At 38.9% G+C, this 18482-nt stretch overlaps 1 protein-coding gene and 1 long non-coding RNA gene across 3 annotated transcripts in view; both read left to right on the forward strand.

The window, feature by feature from the left end:
• The first annotated feature begins 307 nt into the window (after positions 1-307).
• Positions 308-18482, forward strand: part of COPS8 (COP9 signalosome subunit 8) — a 32404-nt gene continuing 14229 nt past the window's right edge. Inside the window, exons 1-5 of one of the 2 annotated variants that reach the window (XM_087716593.1) lie at positions 308-525; positions 1314-1358; positions 2730-2800; positions 12656-12704; positions 16091-16223. In XM_087716593.1, coding sequence (XP_087572719.1) covers positions 310-525; positions 1314-1358; positions 2730-2800; positions 12656-12704; positions 16091-16223 — 514 coding nt within the window. In that variant the 5' untranslated portion in view covers positions 308-309. The remainder of the gene's footprint in view (positions 526-1313; positions 1359-2729; positions 2801-12655; positions 12705-16090; positions 16224-18482) is intronic. The other variant, XM_087716594.1, reaches the window with a different exon arrangement.
• Positions 4391-5866, forward strand: LOC148045561 (uncharacterized). Its single transcript, XR_015696790.1, has 2 exons — positions 4391-4980; positions 5090-5866. It is a non-coding gene; the product is annotated as an uncharacterized LOC148045561 (long non-coding RNA).

An 18482-nucleotide genomic window follows, 5' to 3' on the forward strand; every position in this document is an offset into this window, starting at 1 on the left:
CGTTTTGAAAACTTGAATAAAAGAACACGGACTTTCTCGTGTATATATCTAGAATAGCTTTTTATGTTAATATTTTTCAAGAGAAACAAATGCATAATCACCGTGATGATAGTTGTGCGTGGAAATTTGATGAAATGCTTCAAGACGCTTTCCCATTTTCCTAATCAAAAGGGGTGGGGAAGAATCCATTGAAACCGGAAGTTTAGTCAATGTATCACTCTAACTTCCATCTCTGCATATATCTATTTGTTTTCACAAACGCAGGTTCGACACGCCCACCAAGCGCACAATCCGGCGAAGACGCCCCTGATGTTTATTTTCGGGGCCGGAAGTGGAAATAGGATGGGCGAGTGCTTGCCCGCCTCCAGGAAGTTTCCATTTCCCCGCTTGTTTGGGCAGTGTCTGGCAAGAGTTGTTTCGAAGAGGGCGCGAGGCGCCAAGATGCCAGTGGCGGTGATGACGGCGACGAGCGGCGCTTTCAGTTACCGAAAGCTACTGGAGCAGTGTGAGACTCAGGAGCTGGAGGTAATGGGGTGGGGGTGGAGCGACCATGGAAACGCGGCGCGAGGGAGGGGGAGCAGGAACTCTGGGCCGCGCGAGGTGGGCTGGCACGCGTGGTACCAGGCACGTGCTCTTCCCGCCAGCCCTCCTGAATAAACCACTCCAACCACTCTTGGACGTAGCGAATGCTGGCTGGAGAGTAGGCAAGCAAGTCTGGTCTGATGTCTTGGCTGCAATATAGCAAACGGAAAACGCTCTGGGACATTGAAAATGTCAATGAGAAAAGTTCTATAATTGTGTAGTGGTGATTTCACACTTAGAGAGTCTTGGAAATCTGCTAAATTTAAGGAGAGCAATATATTTTTCAGAAGCATTGCAGACTCAGGATACCATACAATCCTTTTCATATTATCTTTATGTTCTATTGATATTGTTCCAATTTCTTTCTCTGTTGTTGTGAGCTGCCCACAGTTGTTGAAAATCAGGTGGTATACATCTTACATAATATCTACATTAACATTAGTTACATAAATTAGACATGCCAGTTAAATGCAGCCTGTTTCTTCCCTCCGTCATTAAACACAGTGGACTTTATAATACATATGTGCAGGTAATCCTCGAGTTATAACCATTTGTTTAAAATTAAACAAGGGACTTAGGCTCCAAAGTTGTGGCTGTCACAGCATCCCTGCAATCATATTGCCATTTGCGAATTTCTTTGCCACTTTCCCATAAGTAAAGCCATTGGGGAAACCTCCAGGGAAAGTTACAAGTCAGTCCTGTAAATCACTTCTGCCACTTTTTCTCCCAAGGAGACCTCCTACAGAGTATGGGTCCCAGGAACCTCATTCTCCATGGTATGTGCCATCCATACCACTCCCCTGCTTGTTCAGGACTCCTGGTCTACCTGCACTTTCATCTGGCTGGATGGTTCACATTTCCCACCACCAACTCCTGTTCCCAAACCTGCATGTGCACACGTGCCCCCTCCCCCCTTCTGCCTCTTCCTGCTTAATAAACCACACAGCCCTGGAATTATAATAGCAACCAGAATTGCCTTCACTAAGTGATGTGGTTACATGATGTCATATATTACACCTGGTAATCCTGTTCCCAATTGTCATTGTAAAATGTGGTCTACCTGTATGAACTGCATTAAAAAGGATAAATTTAAATTGTATTAAAAATAATACAAACAGTAACTACATAGTTACTACAACCAAAATAGCTCTACACATTTTGGTTTAAATACTAGGCCTGGTCAAAACAGGTCAGCTTAATTCTGTTGGAATTTTGTATGAAATAGGGATTCTAAACAGTACTATTTGTATTGTAATTTTCCACTGGTGATAATTGTAATCTATCTCTTATTGCCTCAGTAATTTTAAGAGTACAGGTAGTCCTCGACTGACAACAGTTCATTTAGTGATCCTTCAAAGTTACAATGGCTATAAAAAGTGATTTATGACATTTTTTACACTTGACTGTTGCAGCATCTTTATTGTCACATCAAAATTCAGATGCTGGGCAACTGGTTCATATATATGATGGCTGCTGTGTACTGAGATCATTAGTAACAATCATGTTAATTATATTTGCAATGATTCACTTAACTGTGGCAAGAAAAGTCATAAAATGTGGCAAACTCACGTAACAAATGTTTCACTTAGCAACATAAATTTTGGGCTCAATTGTGGTTGTAACTCAAGGACTTCCTGTATTTTACTAGCTCCTTGAAATCTTTGCCTTTCATTAGTTGAGGCAAATAATGTTACGAATAACCACTTTCTCATAAATGTACATGCCTTATTCTTCTTTGCCAGATTGAAGTCTGTGTATTTCAACAGTCCCTCATTATTGTTCTTTTAATTTTCTTTATCAAGCTTTGTTAATTAGAATAATTAGACAATGCTTGTAAAAGGCATGGATAGGTCCTAAAGCAAATTGGTTGTCCTCCAAACTGAGTTTGAGGGTAGGATGAAGTAATGTTATATCTGAATGAAATAAAAACATATTTAGTGAAGTATTTTGACCAGAGATTTAAGATATTGAAATGTATTTTCTCACTGCACAGAGGTGAGAATGGGCTGTATTGTGCATCTGGAAAGCATCTGACTGCCCAAATCTTCTTTTTAGAGGGAAGGAATTGGCTTTTACCAGTGTTCTTTGATCTCAGCTATGTACTGCTTTGTATAGGACACAATCTAATTTTATGTTGATTTTTTAAGGCCCCTGGAGGAATAACAACATCACCTGTTTATGCTCAACTCCTGGCTTTGTATCTTCTGCATAATGATATGTAAGTAATACATTTAAATAGGTCTGTACCTATTAGACATGTATAAGCATATTGACACAATTCAGATAATATTTTTAGAATTAGATAAATTTACATTAATTGGCAAAAAAGATACTTAGCATTCCAAATCAAGTTGTAAAAGCAAAAGCATATGATGTAGCTATAGCTGAAGTATGCTGTACTTTAATTGATTTTTACTAAACCAACCTTTGCTAGTTAATACAAGTAGGATTTTGAATTTGCTCATATTGCTTTTAGGTTTAGATTAGATTAACAGAATTGGATGGGACCTTATAGGTCATCTAGTCCAACTCCCCACCCAAGCAGGAGACCCTGCACCATTTCTGACAGATGGCAGTCCAATCTCTTCTTGAAAGCCTCCAGTGATGAAGCTCCCACAACTTCCAAAGGCAAGCTGTTCCATTGGTTGATCTCATTGTCAGAAAATTTCTCCTTATTTCTAGGTTGAATCTCTCCTTGGTCAGTTTCCATCCATTATTCCTTGTCTGGCCTTCAGGTGCCTTAGAAAATAGCTTGACCTCTTCCTCTCTGTGGCAGCCCCTCAAATATTGGAACACTGCTATCATGTCTCCCCTGGTCCTTCACTAGACTAGCCATGCCCAGTTCCTGTAACCGTTCTCCATGTTTTAGTCTCCAGTCCCCTAATCATCCTGGTTGTTCTTCTCTGCACTTTTTTTAGAGTCTCAACATTTTTTTATAGTGTGGTGACCAAAACTGGATGCAGTATTCTAGGTGTGGTCTTACTAAGGCTTTATAGATTGGTATTAGTACCTCACTTGATCTTGATTGCATCCCTCTGTTAATGCAGTTTAGGATTGCATTGGCTTTTTTGGCTGCCGCTGCACACTGCTGGCTCATATTTAGCTGGTTGTCCCCTAAGACTCCAAGATCCCTCTCACTGCTATTAAGTCTGGTTTCACCCAATCTATGTCTGTACTTTGGGGATGGGGGTTGCTTAAGTGTAAAACTTTACTTTTCTCTACATTGAATTTCATTTTGTTAGATAGGGCCCAGTGTTCAAGTCTATCTTCTAGTGTAGGGCTCTGCAACCTTAAACACTCAAAGAGCCATTTGGACCTGTTTCCCATAGAAAAGAAAATACTGGAAGCCAATAATTTAACAACTGGTGTGACTGGGTGGGCGTAGCCAACTCAGTGTCACTCACTCCCACCCAGTCACATGACCCCCCCCCTCCCCCCAGCCACGCTTACCCAGCCAATCATTAAGGTAGAGAACCAGTGATTAAATTATTTGCCCCGCCCGGCCACACTTCATCCCTCTCCCAGCCATCTCTTCCCATACCTGGCTTCAGGTGTGTTGTTCACTCCTCTTTTTCTCCCTTCCTCTCTCTCTTCCTCTCCTCTGTCTCTTTCCTTCTCTCTCTTTCTGTCCTCTCTCTTTTTATCCTTCTCTCTCCTCTCTCCCCTCTCTCTCCTTTGTCCCTTCTATCTCTCTCTCTCTCTCCTCTCTCTCTCCTCTCTCTCTCTCTGTCTGTCTCTCCTCTCTCTCTGTCTCCCTCCCTTTCTCTCTCTCTCTCTCTCTCTCTCTCCAGCTGGAAATGGTGGTGTCTACTTCTGGCCTTTGTTGGTGCTAGACATGCGCAACCTGCTCTCCACCCTGACACTGGCCTGACCCACAATGCTGTCAAACCCTGCATGGCTTTGCCAAACCTGGAAGGGGGGGGGGCAGAAGGAACACCTGAACTGGTGCTGGGTGATGGGAATCTGACGTCCGCAGGCTGACCAGCCTACGAGCAGTGCGCCAACGATCTTCTGGTCGGCGGAGAGCCGAAGACCATCTTGCCAGCAGGAAGGCGGGGCATCACAACACCTGTGGGCTGCAGGCTCTGCAGGAAAAGCAGCTGATATCCGAGAGGGAAGAGCAAGCCAACGACAATGCTGCTGTTGCCAGGGGTGAGTGGGGCAGAGTCGTATTGTGGCCCCCACGTCATAATGGACTCCAGAAGGAGGAAGAGGGAACCCTTCTCCCCCATTGTGAAGTGCACTAAATTTCACTGTGCTGTGCAAGGCAACAGCAGCAGTATTGGGAGCTGCATCAGAAGGCTGAAAGAGCCACATGCTGCTCTGTAGCTGCGGATTGCCGACACCCGTTCTAGGGTGTTAGCTATTCTTGCCAACTTAGTATCATCTGCAGATTTCGTAAGTTCCCCTTCTATTCCCTCATCTAAGTTGTTTGTGAAGATATTAAAGAGTACCCCGTCTAAAACGGAACCTTATGGTACCCCACTGCTTATTTCCCTCCTTATAGACGTAGACCCATTAAGGACTACTCATTGGGCTTCCTTGTGGTGATGTCACTTCCATGAGGGCGAAGAAATGGTAGGTCTACTAGCTTTGCTCGAGTTTCTGTTGTGAAGATCCTGAAAAAGGACGAGTTGAACCTGGAGGGATCAACAGGAGAGAGGGGAAGCCCGGGTGCTGAAGGAGGAAGCAAGCAACTTCCCTATCAGACGAGGAAAAGCCCTTGAAATCACCGGAGAAGAAATCAGCGTCCATGGCCGATTTTGGGTGGTGACTACCGCACATGAGGGAGAGAAAATAGCAACACAACAGCATTGGTGAGAATATTTAAAACAACTAAAAAGGTATAAATTCTATTAAAGACTCATTGAGCTAGAATTTCAAAGCTTTGAAATGAGCTAGATACAGCTTAATATCGGCAGCTACAAGAAGAGGGAAATCAAGCAATTTCCTATAGCAATAGAAGGTTGGAGTGACTTGAGAACAGAACTAAATAAGGAGAGATTTGGACAATAAACAGAAATTGGAGACAGACAAAACAATGACAATTGTGAAGAAGAGGAGAGAACTATTTTGGAATACTCGAGAGAAAGTGAAATATAGAAAAGCAAATTGGACTTTTTGGAGGAAAAAGAAAAACCCTATACGAAAGAAGAGTAACAGCGCCATCTAGTGGAGAAAGAAATAAGAATTAAATAACAGTATATAATATTGTTGATGCAATCTGGAAAAATATTTTGTTTTTTGTGATCTCTGAAATCGGATTTAAAAAATAGAAGGAGAACATTGAAAGAAGAAATATAAATATAAACTGAACTGTGGTGAGATAAAATATTGTTATGAACTATTGGTGATACTTTGAAATTATCAATGTTATAAATAGATGACATAATATTATATAAGAATTAAAATTAAGGATTTATTAGCCTAAACATATTGTAGTAAAAAAATTAGTAATATAGTGTTGAAGTGGGGGATGTTAGTTTGAAATTATTAAAGAGACGATAAAAGGTTGCATACTGAATCAAATTAAGAACATGTTAGGTTAAATATATTCAATATTGCATGAATATTGTGTGGATTGACTTGCATACTAACCTGAATATATAGAAATTAAGTTGTTAGATTGTAGGATTGATGATATTGAATTGAATTGAAATGTGCATGGAAGAGGGAAAGTTCAAAGATTAAAGGGGCTGGTATAAGAGTGGAAACAAGCAGTGGGCAGAGAGTTGTTATTTGTGGGAAAAATTGTAAGGAAATTAAAATCAAAAATGACAAGTACAACAATTACTAAAATGAATAGAAAGGCAGTATCCAATCCAACATCAGCAACATCTTCACCCTCAAATCAGTGCACAATTGAGAGCACAATGGGTATAGAGAAAACAAGCTCAACAACGAACTTTCAGTGTATGCAAGATCCATTAGCAATGATACAAGAAACAATGCTGAAAACACAAGGAACAATTACAAAAAATCATGAAGAAACTAGGAGAAATAATGAAATTAAACTTGAAATGGGGAAATGAAGAGTGAAATTAGAAGAATAGATGATAGAATAGGGAAAATACAAAGCGAAATAACAAAAAATGAACTAAAAATTCAAAAAGTAGAAACAAAGGTAGAAAAAACGGAGAACCGAATAGAGACGGTAGATAAGCTGACTACACTAAACAGACAATTAGGGGGAAAATAGTGTTTCTGGAACTTGAAAAAGCTAGCTTCTTTCTGTGCTTTCAAAATATAGTAGAAGAAAAGGAGGTGGATTTAGGGGAAACAATCACAGAGAGTGTTGCAAACATATTACAAAAGAACAAACAAGAAACGAGAAGGGACACAGACGAGGTATATCGAATCCACACAAATTATGCCAGGAGACACAGTGTCAGGGCTGCTTCACTTAATAACCAAGAAAGAAACCACTCAACTCCATTTTGCAGAATTAAGAGTACTTTTACTGGTTACAAGTAAATAGTAGTTAAGCAAAGCAGGATCTGAGACAAAAGCGTGCGCAATCATAGATATCAATATTTGACCCATTCCCCTCCCCTTGGTAACCCCAGCCCATAGTCCAATCCAATTACTTCACAGGTGTCATGTGGGAGACATCTTCAAAAATCATCGGGTTGGTATGCCAGACAGTTGGCATCGGCGGGAAACTCCCTCTCTGCCACATGCACAGTAGATGGTGAGAACAACTCCTTTATTACAGTCCTCCTGCACAGAATATTTCCCACACCCAAATACCATGCCCCCCCTTCCCCATTTCATTGGCAGCAGAAAAGCAAGCAGCAAAACAGAGGCTGACACACAGGCTCCCAAAGAAATCCAAATATGCTTTGCTAGAAAACCGGTAAGAGATGAAATATATAAGAAAGTGAGAGAAGAATAAATGACATATAAAGGAAGAGTGATACAAATCCTGAGACAAATCCTGAAAATAGTGAGAGACCAGAGAAGGCAATATCAGTTCCTTACACAACAACTAATAAGGTACAATGTAATGTTCAGATGGCTCACACCAGAGGGAGTGATGATTACCTGGCAGGATAAAAGATATAAAATAGACACAGTTGAGAAAGCACATGAGTTCTTTGAACATCATTTCAACGCTGAGGAAGAACAAGAAAGTAAAGAGGAACCAGAGAGTCGAAGTCAAGAAAAACAGTCAGTTGAAAACAGGGAGGAAGAAAGAGAACAAAGAAGAAGACAGGAAAGAGAACAAATAGAACAAGAAGGTGGTAAAATAGGAATAGAGACAAGAAATGCAAGAAAACTAAGGGCGGCATACAAATAACGCAATGGAACAAGAAATTAAGTTACTCTCACTAAATATAAATGGATTAAACTCACCGGAAAAGAGAAGGAAAACTTTGACTAGATTACAAAAAATGAATATGGACATGGTATGCCTTCAAGGAGGTACATATTAAAACCAATATAACAAACCTCTAGAATATCCAAAGTTAGGAAAACTATTTACAACACTAGCACAAAAAAAGAGGAATTGCAATATACATCAAAGAATGGATAAATGCAAAAAAAATATATGCAGATGAAGAAGGGAGGATTTTAATGATAGAAATAGAAACAGAACAAAGAAAAATTCTTCTCACAGCAATATACGTCACAAATAAAAACCAAAAATTTTTACAAGAAGATCCACCAAAAAATAACAGAAATAGAATATGAGGATATATGTCTAATTGGCGACTTCAATGCTATAACAGATATCAACGATGACTACAAGAGTAACAAAATAAATAAGGGGAAAAAAGAATGCTACCATCTATGTTTTTCAAAATGGTTTAGGAATTGAGCCTGAAAGATGTATGCAGAGAAAGGAATATAGGAAACAAACAATTTACATATTATTCAAATCCCCACAAATCATGCTCAAGGTTAAATATGATTTGATCAACCCAAGAATTGAGAAGAGATACAGAACAGATTGAAATAATGACAAAAAGCTGGGCGGATCACAACCCAATAAAAATAATATGGAAAGGACCAAAAAGAAAAAAAAAAGGTCAATAAATCAAAGGATAGTGAAAGTAAAGAATATATAAAAATGATAGAAATAGAATTGAAACTTTTCTAGGAAGTAAATAAGAGAGAAGAAACATTGTTACAAAATCTATGGGATGCTACAAAAGCTTTTACAAGAGGGCTGACAATAGCATATTTGGCAAGGAAAAATAAGGAAAAGAGACAAAAACAAGAATCATTAGAGAAAGAACTTAAAGAATTGTAAATGTACCTGCAAAAAACTCCACAAGAATCAAAAATAAAGGAGAAAAAAGAACTAATAAAACACAAATTAAACTTCTTGACACAAGAAGAGATGGCCCCAAAAAATCAAATTTGCAAAATAAAACTATTTTGAAAATGCGAATAAACCGGGAAGATGGTTAGCACACAAATTGAAAAAAGAAAAAAAGAATAATACATCACTTACAAGATGAAAGGGGAAACATACAATACCGGAAAGAGGAAAAAAAATAGTACAGAATTTTTTTGAGAATTTGTACAGCAAGAAAATATATTACAACATAGTATCGAACAATACTTAAATACAAGGAATCTACATGAAATTGAAGAAGAGAGAAGAGAAATGCTAAACAAAAAACCCACAGTGATAAAATTAAAGGAAGCATTGAAGAGACAAAATAATAATAAAACACCGGGCCCAGATGGTATACCTGTAGAATTTTATAAAGCCATGCAAGAGCAGACAGAAACAGTGATTTTAGACTTATTTAATGAAGCACTTATAGAAGCAAAGTTATCAAAATCATGGAGGGAAGCATATATAACATTGATACCCAAAGACGATTCGGACCACCAACAAATAAAAAATTACAGATCAATTTCTTTACTAAACACAGATTATAAAATCTTTACATCAATAATGGCAGAGCGAATTAAAAAAAAAATTAAATGAAATTATCCACACAGATCAAAATGGCTTCTTACCAAAATGTCAATTAGAAAACAATATGAGGATAATTATAAATACACTAGAATATTATGAAAAGAATCCGGGAAAACAAGTTGCACTGATCTTCTTAGATGCCCAGAAGGCCTTTGATAACTTGAATTGACATTTCATAATCACACAGTTAAAAATGATGAGATATCGGCCCAGACAGCAAAATAATAATAAATAGTGACACTACAAAAGAAGTTAAGATATGGAAAGGAATGAGACAGGATTGTCCATTATCACCTTTATTATTTATACTATCACTGGAAGTTCTACTAACAGAAATTAGAAGCAATCAAGAAATAAAGGAATTAACAATTTAAAAAGAGGAATATAAAACAGGCATTTTTGGACGATATGGTATTCATATTAGACGATCCATTAAAATCAGGAATTAAATTAATCAAAAAAATAGAGGAATTTGGTAAGGTAGCAGGACTTAAAATTAATAAGAACAAAACAAAGATCATTACGAAGAATTTTACTAAAAAACAAGAGCAAGAATTAGAGGAAAACATGGGAATGCAAATAGCAACAAAAGTAAAGTATCTAGGAATTTGGCTGACAGGGAAATGCTCAACAATTAAAGAAGATAATTATGTTAAAACGATTCAGATAATTAAGAAAGATCTGGAAAATTGGAGAAACTACAAATATCCTTAGTGGGAAGAATTGCCGTCATTAAAATGAATATACTACCAAAAATTTTCCCATAGATTTAAATAAATTAATTACACAGTTTATTTGGTCAGGGAAAAAACCACAAATTAAATTAAAATTGTTACAAGACAGTAGAGAAAGAGGAGGACTCGGACTTACCGATTGGGAGCTTTATTACCAAGCAGCAGCTCTCACCTGGATAAAGGACTGGATCAATTTAAAAAACAGAAGATTTTTAACAGTAGAAGGTTATAATTTGGAATTGGGTTGGCACGCCTTTATCTGGAATGGGAAAGACAAGATTCATAGCTATTTCCAAAAACATTTAATTAGAAAAGCTCTACTACAAACATGGTTAAAAATCAAAACAAAACATTATAATAAAATCCCAACCTGGCTATCCACCATGGAAGCTCTGATATACCCGAAAGTATTGGACTTAAACAAGATAATAAGATATAAAGACATCTTAGACAATCAAGAAAGGCTAAAAACAAAGCAAGAACTGAAAGACGAGGGAATAGATATTGGCTGGTGGCCCTATTTACAAATACAGGCAAGGTATAAAAAAGGCAAAGATTCTATAAGGAGCCACAAGAGTTGGATAAAATTTTACAGGGAACCGAAGAAAAATTGATTAAAAAATATATCACTACTTATTAAAATTTAAAAAGGAAGAAACTGTGAAAGAAACGATGATAACATGGGCGATAAATTTTGGGTATAGTATAGAATTGGCGGAATGGGAAAAAAAATTGGGAAATAAACTACAAATTAACAATGGCAATGGCTTATAGAGAGAACATGTACAAGATGTTCTACAGATGGCACCTTCCACCAGCAAGAATTGCAAAAATGTTCCCGGAGTGTTCACCTATCTGCTGGAAATGCAACAAACAACATGGAACATACTACCATATGTGATGAACGTGCACAGCTGTGAAAAAGTATTGGAAAAAAATAAAAGATTGACTAGAGGACATTATTACACATCAATTGCACTAGGGATTATAAAAGGAAATTATGAAAAAAATATTAGATACTTAATTTTACACATCGTTACGGCAGCGAGAATTATATTTGCACAAAACTGGAAAAATAATTATATACCAACAGAAGAAAATGTAATTTAAAAAAATATTGGAATGTGCAGAGATGAATAGGCTCACGAAAGAACTAAAAGAGAAGGACGAATCTGAATATTACTTCGTATGGGATTAATTGTACAATTGGCTAGAGGAAAAAAGGGGAAAAGAAGGAAAGCAAAAAAGATAGGAAGAAAGATCAACAAAACAATAGACAACTACAAAACCAGAAAAGGATTAAAAGATTGAAATATGAGATAACTATAGCAAATAAATATTACACAAAATGATGTAAATGTAGTAAAAACTGTTACACATAGTATATATAGAATATTACATATAGAATGGAAAAAATGTATGAAATAATGTAAATGCACAAATATGAAGTCATAGTTATAAAAGATTTATTGGTATAGATAAAACAGACACAACAGATAGGTAAAAAAATGTAATGTGTTGCAAAGATGTGAAGTTTGTACGAACAAAATAAAATTTATTAAGAAAAAAAAGACTACTGGTTGGGTACGGTTTGTCAACCAGTTACGAATCTATCTGGTAATGACACTACCCCACTTTTTTCTAGCTTACTAAGAAGTAGGTTGTGGTCTACTTTGTTGAAAAGCAAATTATTTGTTTTGTTTATTCATGTCAGAAGCATCACAATTAAAATAAGCAAATTACTTCATAGATTGGAATGTATTTCTGTAAGGTGAGTATCAGAGTATCTTTCCCTTTACTTGAACAACATATTACCACAAATTTAAAAGTAAATAATTGATTAACTCAAATTAGTCATTCTTAGCAACTATTGGGGAAGCTTTTTTTTTTTTTTTTTTTTTTTTTTTGCTGTTTTGGAGTTTTTAGATAACAGTATTACAGTGCCACCTATAAGATAGAATACAATATATTTTGAACATGCACATAAAACCAATTCATGATAAGGATGTAATGCATGAGATAAATGCCTAAACTTTTGTGTTATATTATGGAAATTTGTAGCTGAAACTTTAGGGTTTATACTGTAGAAAAACAAGTTATAAATTATGGTTGTAGAACATCTTGCCTGTTAAAGGGTGCTTCATTGCTGGAGATTTCCTAGATTGAAGGGTGTTTTGTCTGGGATGGTCTGAAGATTCTAGCATTTGGCAGAGGGTTGAATTAAAAGACTTCCAAAATCCCTTCCCATGTTCTATATGATAGGTACAGTATGAAAGCTGTATTCTTTTGCCTTTGTATGTACAGTGCATATTAATGTGTTCTCAGAAGGATGTAGCTGGAAACTTATGGTAAATAAACATTATTAAATAGATTTCATTTTTCACTGGTTTATTTTTATTAGGAATAATGCCCGTTATCTCTGGAAGAGAATTCCTACTGCTATTAAGTCTGTAAGTATTTTTCAGTGCTACAGAACAAAAAACAGTATTATCAGAACCATGTTTCCCCACTACATTTTTATTATTTAAAAATGTGTGCTGAATACAAAGTTTTGTTCCTGCTGATCTTAGTATTTGGGAACATTATTGTTTTTGCATTTTATTCAAATGTTTATAATGTGTTTTTGAATTATAGGGCTAAGTTCAGCTGTGTTAGTAGTCTGACTACTGAGCTACACTTTATAAAAAATGGAGGGGAAGGTTGTTGAGAAGGTGGTGGGTCTGCAGCTGAGAAGAATCATGGAAGAAGCGACTTATCTGGACTAGTGTTTTTCAATCTTGACAAATTTAAGCTGCGATAACTTCCAACTCCCAGAATTTTCCCAGTGAGCATTCAGTTCTGGAAGTTGAAATCTTAGAATTGCCAAGGTTGAGAAACACTATTCTAGATATATTCCAGTCTGTTTTTAGGCTAGTGCTGAGACAGTTTTGGTTGCACGTGATAGAATTGGGATGGAGGTGGTGCATCCATTTGTGTTTCTTAATCTCTGTCTTTTGATACTGTCAATCAAGGTATTGTCTTAAGCCAATTCTGTGGATCAGAGCACAGTTTTACAATGGTTGCCTTCTTTTCCTCAGGGCTGTTCTAATCGATATTGCTGGGGGAAAGTTATTCCCCAAAGCCTCCTTTATGGGGTGCTGCAGGATTCTATTCTCTCCCTTCCTTTTCAACATCTACATGAAGCCACTGGGTGAGATCATCTGCTGATTTAGGGTTCAGCATATGGATGATATATATATGATAATGGATGGGCCAAGGGCCTGGAGACTATGTGAGTTTGAATGGGAAGCAACTGTCTCTAACTCAATACTACAAAGACCAAGTGTCAACTCTGGAAGCCATCTTTTTTCTTTGGAGCTTCTGGGCTGTCACATTTAGTGCCTGGGAAAACAGGAGGGGGTTTATCAGGAGTCAGTGGAGGATTAGCCATAACAATGTTTCTTTCTCTGGAGTCAAGGGCATTTGGCCTGCACCTGGATGGGAGTGACTGGGGGGTTGTCTCTAGTTGGGACAGTGAATTGATTGGATCATGTGTTGGACTTGTGGGTGCAGAAGATGGATCTGACTTTCTTTTGGCTGGGGAAAACCTAGAACTCTCAGAGTTGGGTTTTCCCAGATGTGCCAAAATGACATCTCTAATAAAATGGAACTTTGAGGAACTTCAAGGCTCAGAGTCTAATTTCCTTGGTGGTGTTACTTGGAATCCTGACCCCAAGTGACTGGATGTTTGGCATGCTAAGATCTGGGAATATTCCATCTCTGACCTTTGATGGATTTGCATTTACTGACTGAAGGGTTTGTGCAACCTGAATCTTCCTAGACTCACAGTCCAGGAAGTGTCAGCTATGGCCAAGAAGGCTTTGCACAGGCACACCAGTTGTGCTGTTTCCTAGATGGGAGGTCTTTAGATAGTCACTCATGCTCTGGTCATCTCATGGCTTAACTACTAAAAGAGCCGAGGTGGTGCAGTGGTTAGAGTGCAGCACTGTAGGCTACTTCAGCTGACTGCAGTTCTGCAGTTCGGCTGTTCAAATCTCACCGGCTCAAGGTTGACTCAGCCTTCCATCCTTCCAAGGTGGGTAAAATGAGGACCCGGATTGTTGGGGGCAATATGCTGACTCTGTAAAACCGCTTAGAGAGGGCTGAAAGCCCTATGAAGCGGTATATAGGTCTAACTGCTATTGCTATTGCTATGCCACATGCTTTGTGAAGTTGTCCTTGAAGACCACCCAGAAGTTTCAGTTGGTCCAGAATGTAGTAGCACAGGCAGTGATGGACATACTTTGGTAACATATAACCCTGTACCTCTCTTTGCAAATTGACTGGTTCTTAGTTTGCTTTCAGATGCAATTTGAAGTTTTGGTCATTACCTATAAAGCCTGATGTGGCATGGTGCCTGGTTACTTGAGGGACTATAGGATCACACAGTATCTGCTGGCCAATTTGATCATTTGGGTTCCTTCAATTAAATAATGCCATCTATCAGGACACCAAAAATGTGCCTTCTCTGTAGCGTTGCCTGCCCTCTGAAATGAGATTCCTCCTGAGATCTGTATAGCTCTGACTTGGCTGATGTTTGGAAGGGATTTGAAAACCTAGTTCTTCGCACAGGTCTTTTGTGGGGGTGAGTGAAGCCCCTGTTTTTTAATCATTCTCATTTTCCTTATTCTTCATTTTTGTCTTATTGTATTTTTTTCTTGTTCTTAACATTTTATTTGTAACTGTCAAAACTTATTGTCCAGAGTCAGGCAGCTTATATGTTTAACATTAATTTTAATAATAATGAGGTTTAGAAATGATTTAGTAGACAACAGCAATCAGAATGTTGCATAATGTGCACATTAAGGGTGGGGTTTTTTTGCACTGTAATAAGATCAAAGTTGCCATGAAAAATCAGATCAAAGTACTTTAAAACAAAGGACAGTTAAAACAAAGCCCTTCACATACTAGCATGTATGTCAGGATCTATTCTTGTCATGGGTCAGACCAATGAATAATAATTGCAGTGGCACAACATTATGTGCTTTTCCCTGATATTTCACTAGCCCGATTGCAAAATAAAATTCTCTGTAGCCCAAACAGCAGCTGATGAGAAATAAAAGTAAAGGGCTTTTTAAAAAAAAGGTGGCAGCAAAGCCAGCAGCAGGTTTAGCCCTCTTCAGCAGCTCATGTTAGTTTTTAATATATTTTACTTTTTTTTCTTTACTTAATTATTTATTTATTTTTAGTTACCATTTTTTTTAGATTTAGTCAGCTGCAGTATAATCTTAGGTTATCCTGCAATTATCTTGATGTGGACAAAGAGGGAATACCTGCAGAATGTGGCAATGGATGTTATGAATGACATAATGGAGGTGATTCTTAATTTGAAAAACAAGATTTGTTGATATCTCCATTCAACAGGTGGTGCCGGTTGTGGTTAGTAGAACTTAATCTATGATGCCTCAATTGTGAATCCTGAACTTCCATGTTATTAAACATTGCTTTCTCAACTTTTATTACATTATTATAAGATGCTAAGGACTATATTAGATATGTGAAAAATAATGCAATATAATATTTATTATGTATATGTTGGGCATGCCAATACTGATGGGAATTGTAGTTCAGAACACTGAAATATATCAGGTTTCTTATCTTTTCTCTAAATTAATATACCTTAAACACCTTTCTCAAATTATGGTTGTAGAACATCCTGCCTGCTGAAGTACTGGGTGCTTCATAGATATGGCAGCAGGCCTAGAGAAGAGGTGCCAAAATATTCTGTATAGCTAAAAGCATATTTGTTTTGTCTTGTCAAACAGCCACAGCTTTATTCTCAATTCTTTCTTTGCAGGCAAATCTTGAACTTGGTGCCATTTGGGCAGTAGGGCAGCGAATCTGGCAAAGAGATTTCCCTGGAATATATACAACAATTGATGCATATCAGTGGTCTGAATCTATTCAGCCAATTATGGAAGCACTGAAAGGTAAACATTTCTTAGTTAAAATTGTGCATGTTATTAACCATGAAAGGAAATAAAAACACTGGCTTGGGTGGTCCCATGCTTCCTTCCCTATTACCTTTTAAGGGCTTTGCCTTCAGGAATTGGACATACCAGCTAATAAAAAGAGGCTAGTTGATGTAGGAAATGGGTTATAGAAAGGAGAGGAAAGGTGTGGGGTGGAATGAAGAAAGAAGAGTTGCATGTACAGTTTAAGAAGGGGTAATCTGTGAATAGCTACTGTTGGTTATGGTTTCAGTATATGCTTCAGGGTAGATGTACTGTATTTTTCAGAGTATATGAATAGCCTTTAGGAGGCTTGTGGAGTGTTCGGGGGGGGGGGGACAAGAAAAAACAACCCTTTTTTTTGTCAAAACAAGGCACTAGGAAGCCTATAGAGCAGTGATGGCTAACCTTTTTTTCCTCGGGTGCCGAAATCGCACGGATGCGCGCTCTTGCACGCACTTATGTGCCCACACCCATAATGTAATGCTCCTCCCATGCGCCCCCTGCACATGTGCACATGACTCCCCCCACATGCTCGCCCTGTGGATACACACAACATTCCCCCCTTTTGACATCCCAAAACAGCTCTGAGAGGGGGGGGGAAGCCTCCCATCGAAAATAGCACTGAGTGGGGTGGGGAAACCTCCCTTTTCCTCCTCTCAGCGATCTTTTGCGAAGATAGGCTTCTCAAAACAGTGATATTTTGTGAAGAGAGGCTTTTCCTCCTCTCAGGGATCCTTTGCAAAGTGAGGCTTCTCAAAATGGGATGCCTCCGTCTCTTTGCTGCCCTCAATCTGCCTCTCTCTCTCCCTCTGCCCTCCCCCAATGGCTCAGCGTGAACAACTGGGGAGAACCGTGCAGAGGAAAAGAAGGAGGAAGGGAAGGGGGGAGAAAGAGAGAGAGGGAAAGAGAGAGAAAGAGTGACACACAAAGGGGGGAAGTTGGGAGATGCTCCCTCTAAATACTGACTCCCTCTGCTTTTGGGGGGTAAAGGGGGCGATACCAGGAGGGGAAAGGAGAGGAGGGTCCTTGATGAAGCTCTACCCCCTATTCCCCCCATCCCAGTTAAGCCAGTTCGGTTTGAGACCCAGCCTTTCAAACTTTGTTTGGGATCTTCTAACTTAGGATCTTCCTTTACTCTCCTCGCCCCTTTTGCTGGAACTTTTGGAACTTCTCTTTGTTGGGTGGGCGATTGGGGGTGGGGGACATACGCTGTAGGAAAAACATAAGGAAAAACATAAAGAAGTAAAAGTAGCAGATCACTCAGTGAAGCGGGACGCTTTCTTGCCTTCCACGTGCAAACACTGTGGCCCACAGCCCTGCAGTAGGATGAAACATTTTCTTGAAATCAGCTTCTCATTTTCCGAGGGAATTGATGTTCTCTACCTCCCCCTCCCCAACTCTCTTTGCTATTTTATTTAACCCTTGGAACTATTGAACTACCACGTCCAACTCCCCAAACTCTTTTCTTAAAAGCAAGCCCATTGGGGCCCAGTATCTTCTCTGTTGCGTTTCTCTTTTTCTCTCTGTTTCTCTTTCTCCCTCTCTTTCTCCCCTGTTTCTTCCCCCTTTCCTTCCTCCCCCTTTTCCTCTGCGAGTTTCCTCCCAGTTCATGCTGAACAATTGGGGGGGGGGGCGCAGAGAGAGAGAGACGGATTGGGGAACCTCAGCCAAGCGTGCCAGGGAGCAAAGAGACGGAGAAGTTCTGTTTTACAGCCACAGCAGCTGTAGATGTTTCAGCTTTGCTCATCCTTGGAGAGTTCCACCACTCTTTTCTTCTCCTTTCTTGCCTGGCTTTGCAGACACCTGCAACTATGGGCTGTGAAGAAGGAGCACAGAGCCCTGTATTGATGGGGGGGGGAGGCGGGGGGGAGAGAGGGTGGAAGGCATTTCAGCAAAATCTTTTACACCTCTCTCCTCTCGTTGGATTTATATTTATTGTCCTTTCAAGTTCTAGATTCCGTCCTGAAGCCTCCGGAGAAAAACGACCCAATGTGCAAACCGGAAGTCCATTCCCAAACTTCCGGTTTGTGTGTTGGGTTGTTTTTCGCCCTCCGAAGGCTTCAGGAAAGCCTCCTGAGGCAAAAAATGGACAAAAATAAAGGCCAAAATTAGTTGGCCAGCGCGTGCATGCGCACTGGAGCTGACAGGGCAACACTTTGCGTGCCCTAAGAAATGGCTCCGTGTGCCACTTGTGGCATGTGTGCCATAGGTTCGCCATCACAGCTATAGAGTGCT

The sequence above is a fragment of the Thamnophis sirtalis genome, unplaced genomic scaffold, assembly GCF_051295495.1.
Source record: "Thamnophis sirtalis isolate CommonGarterSnake01/CBP01778 unplaced genomic scaffold, rThaSir2_p1.2 scaffold_5, whole genome shotgun sequence".
Lineage (NCBI taxonomy): Eukaryota > Metazoa > Chordata > Lepidosauria > Squamata > Natricidae > Thamnophis > Thamnophis sirtalis.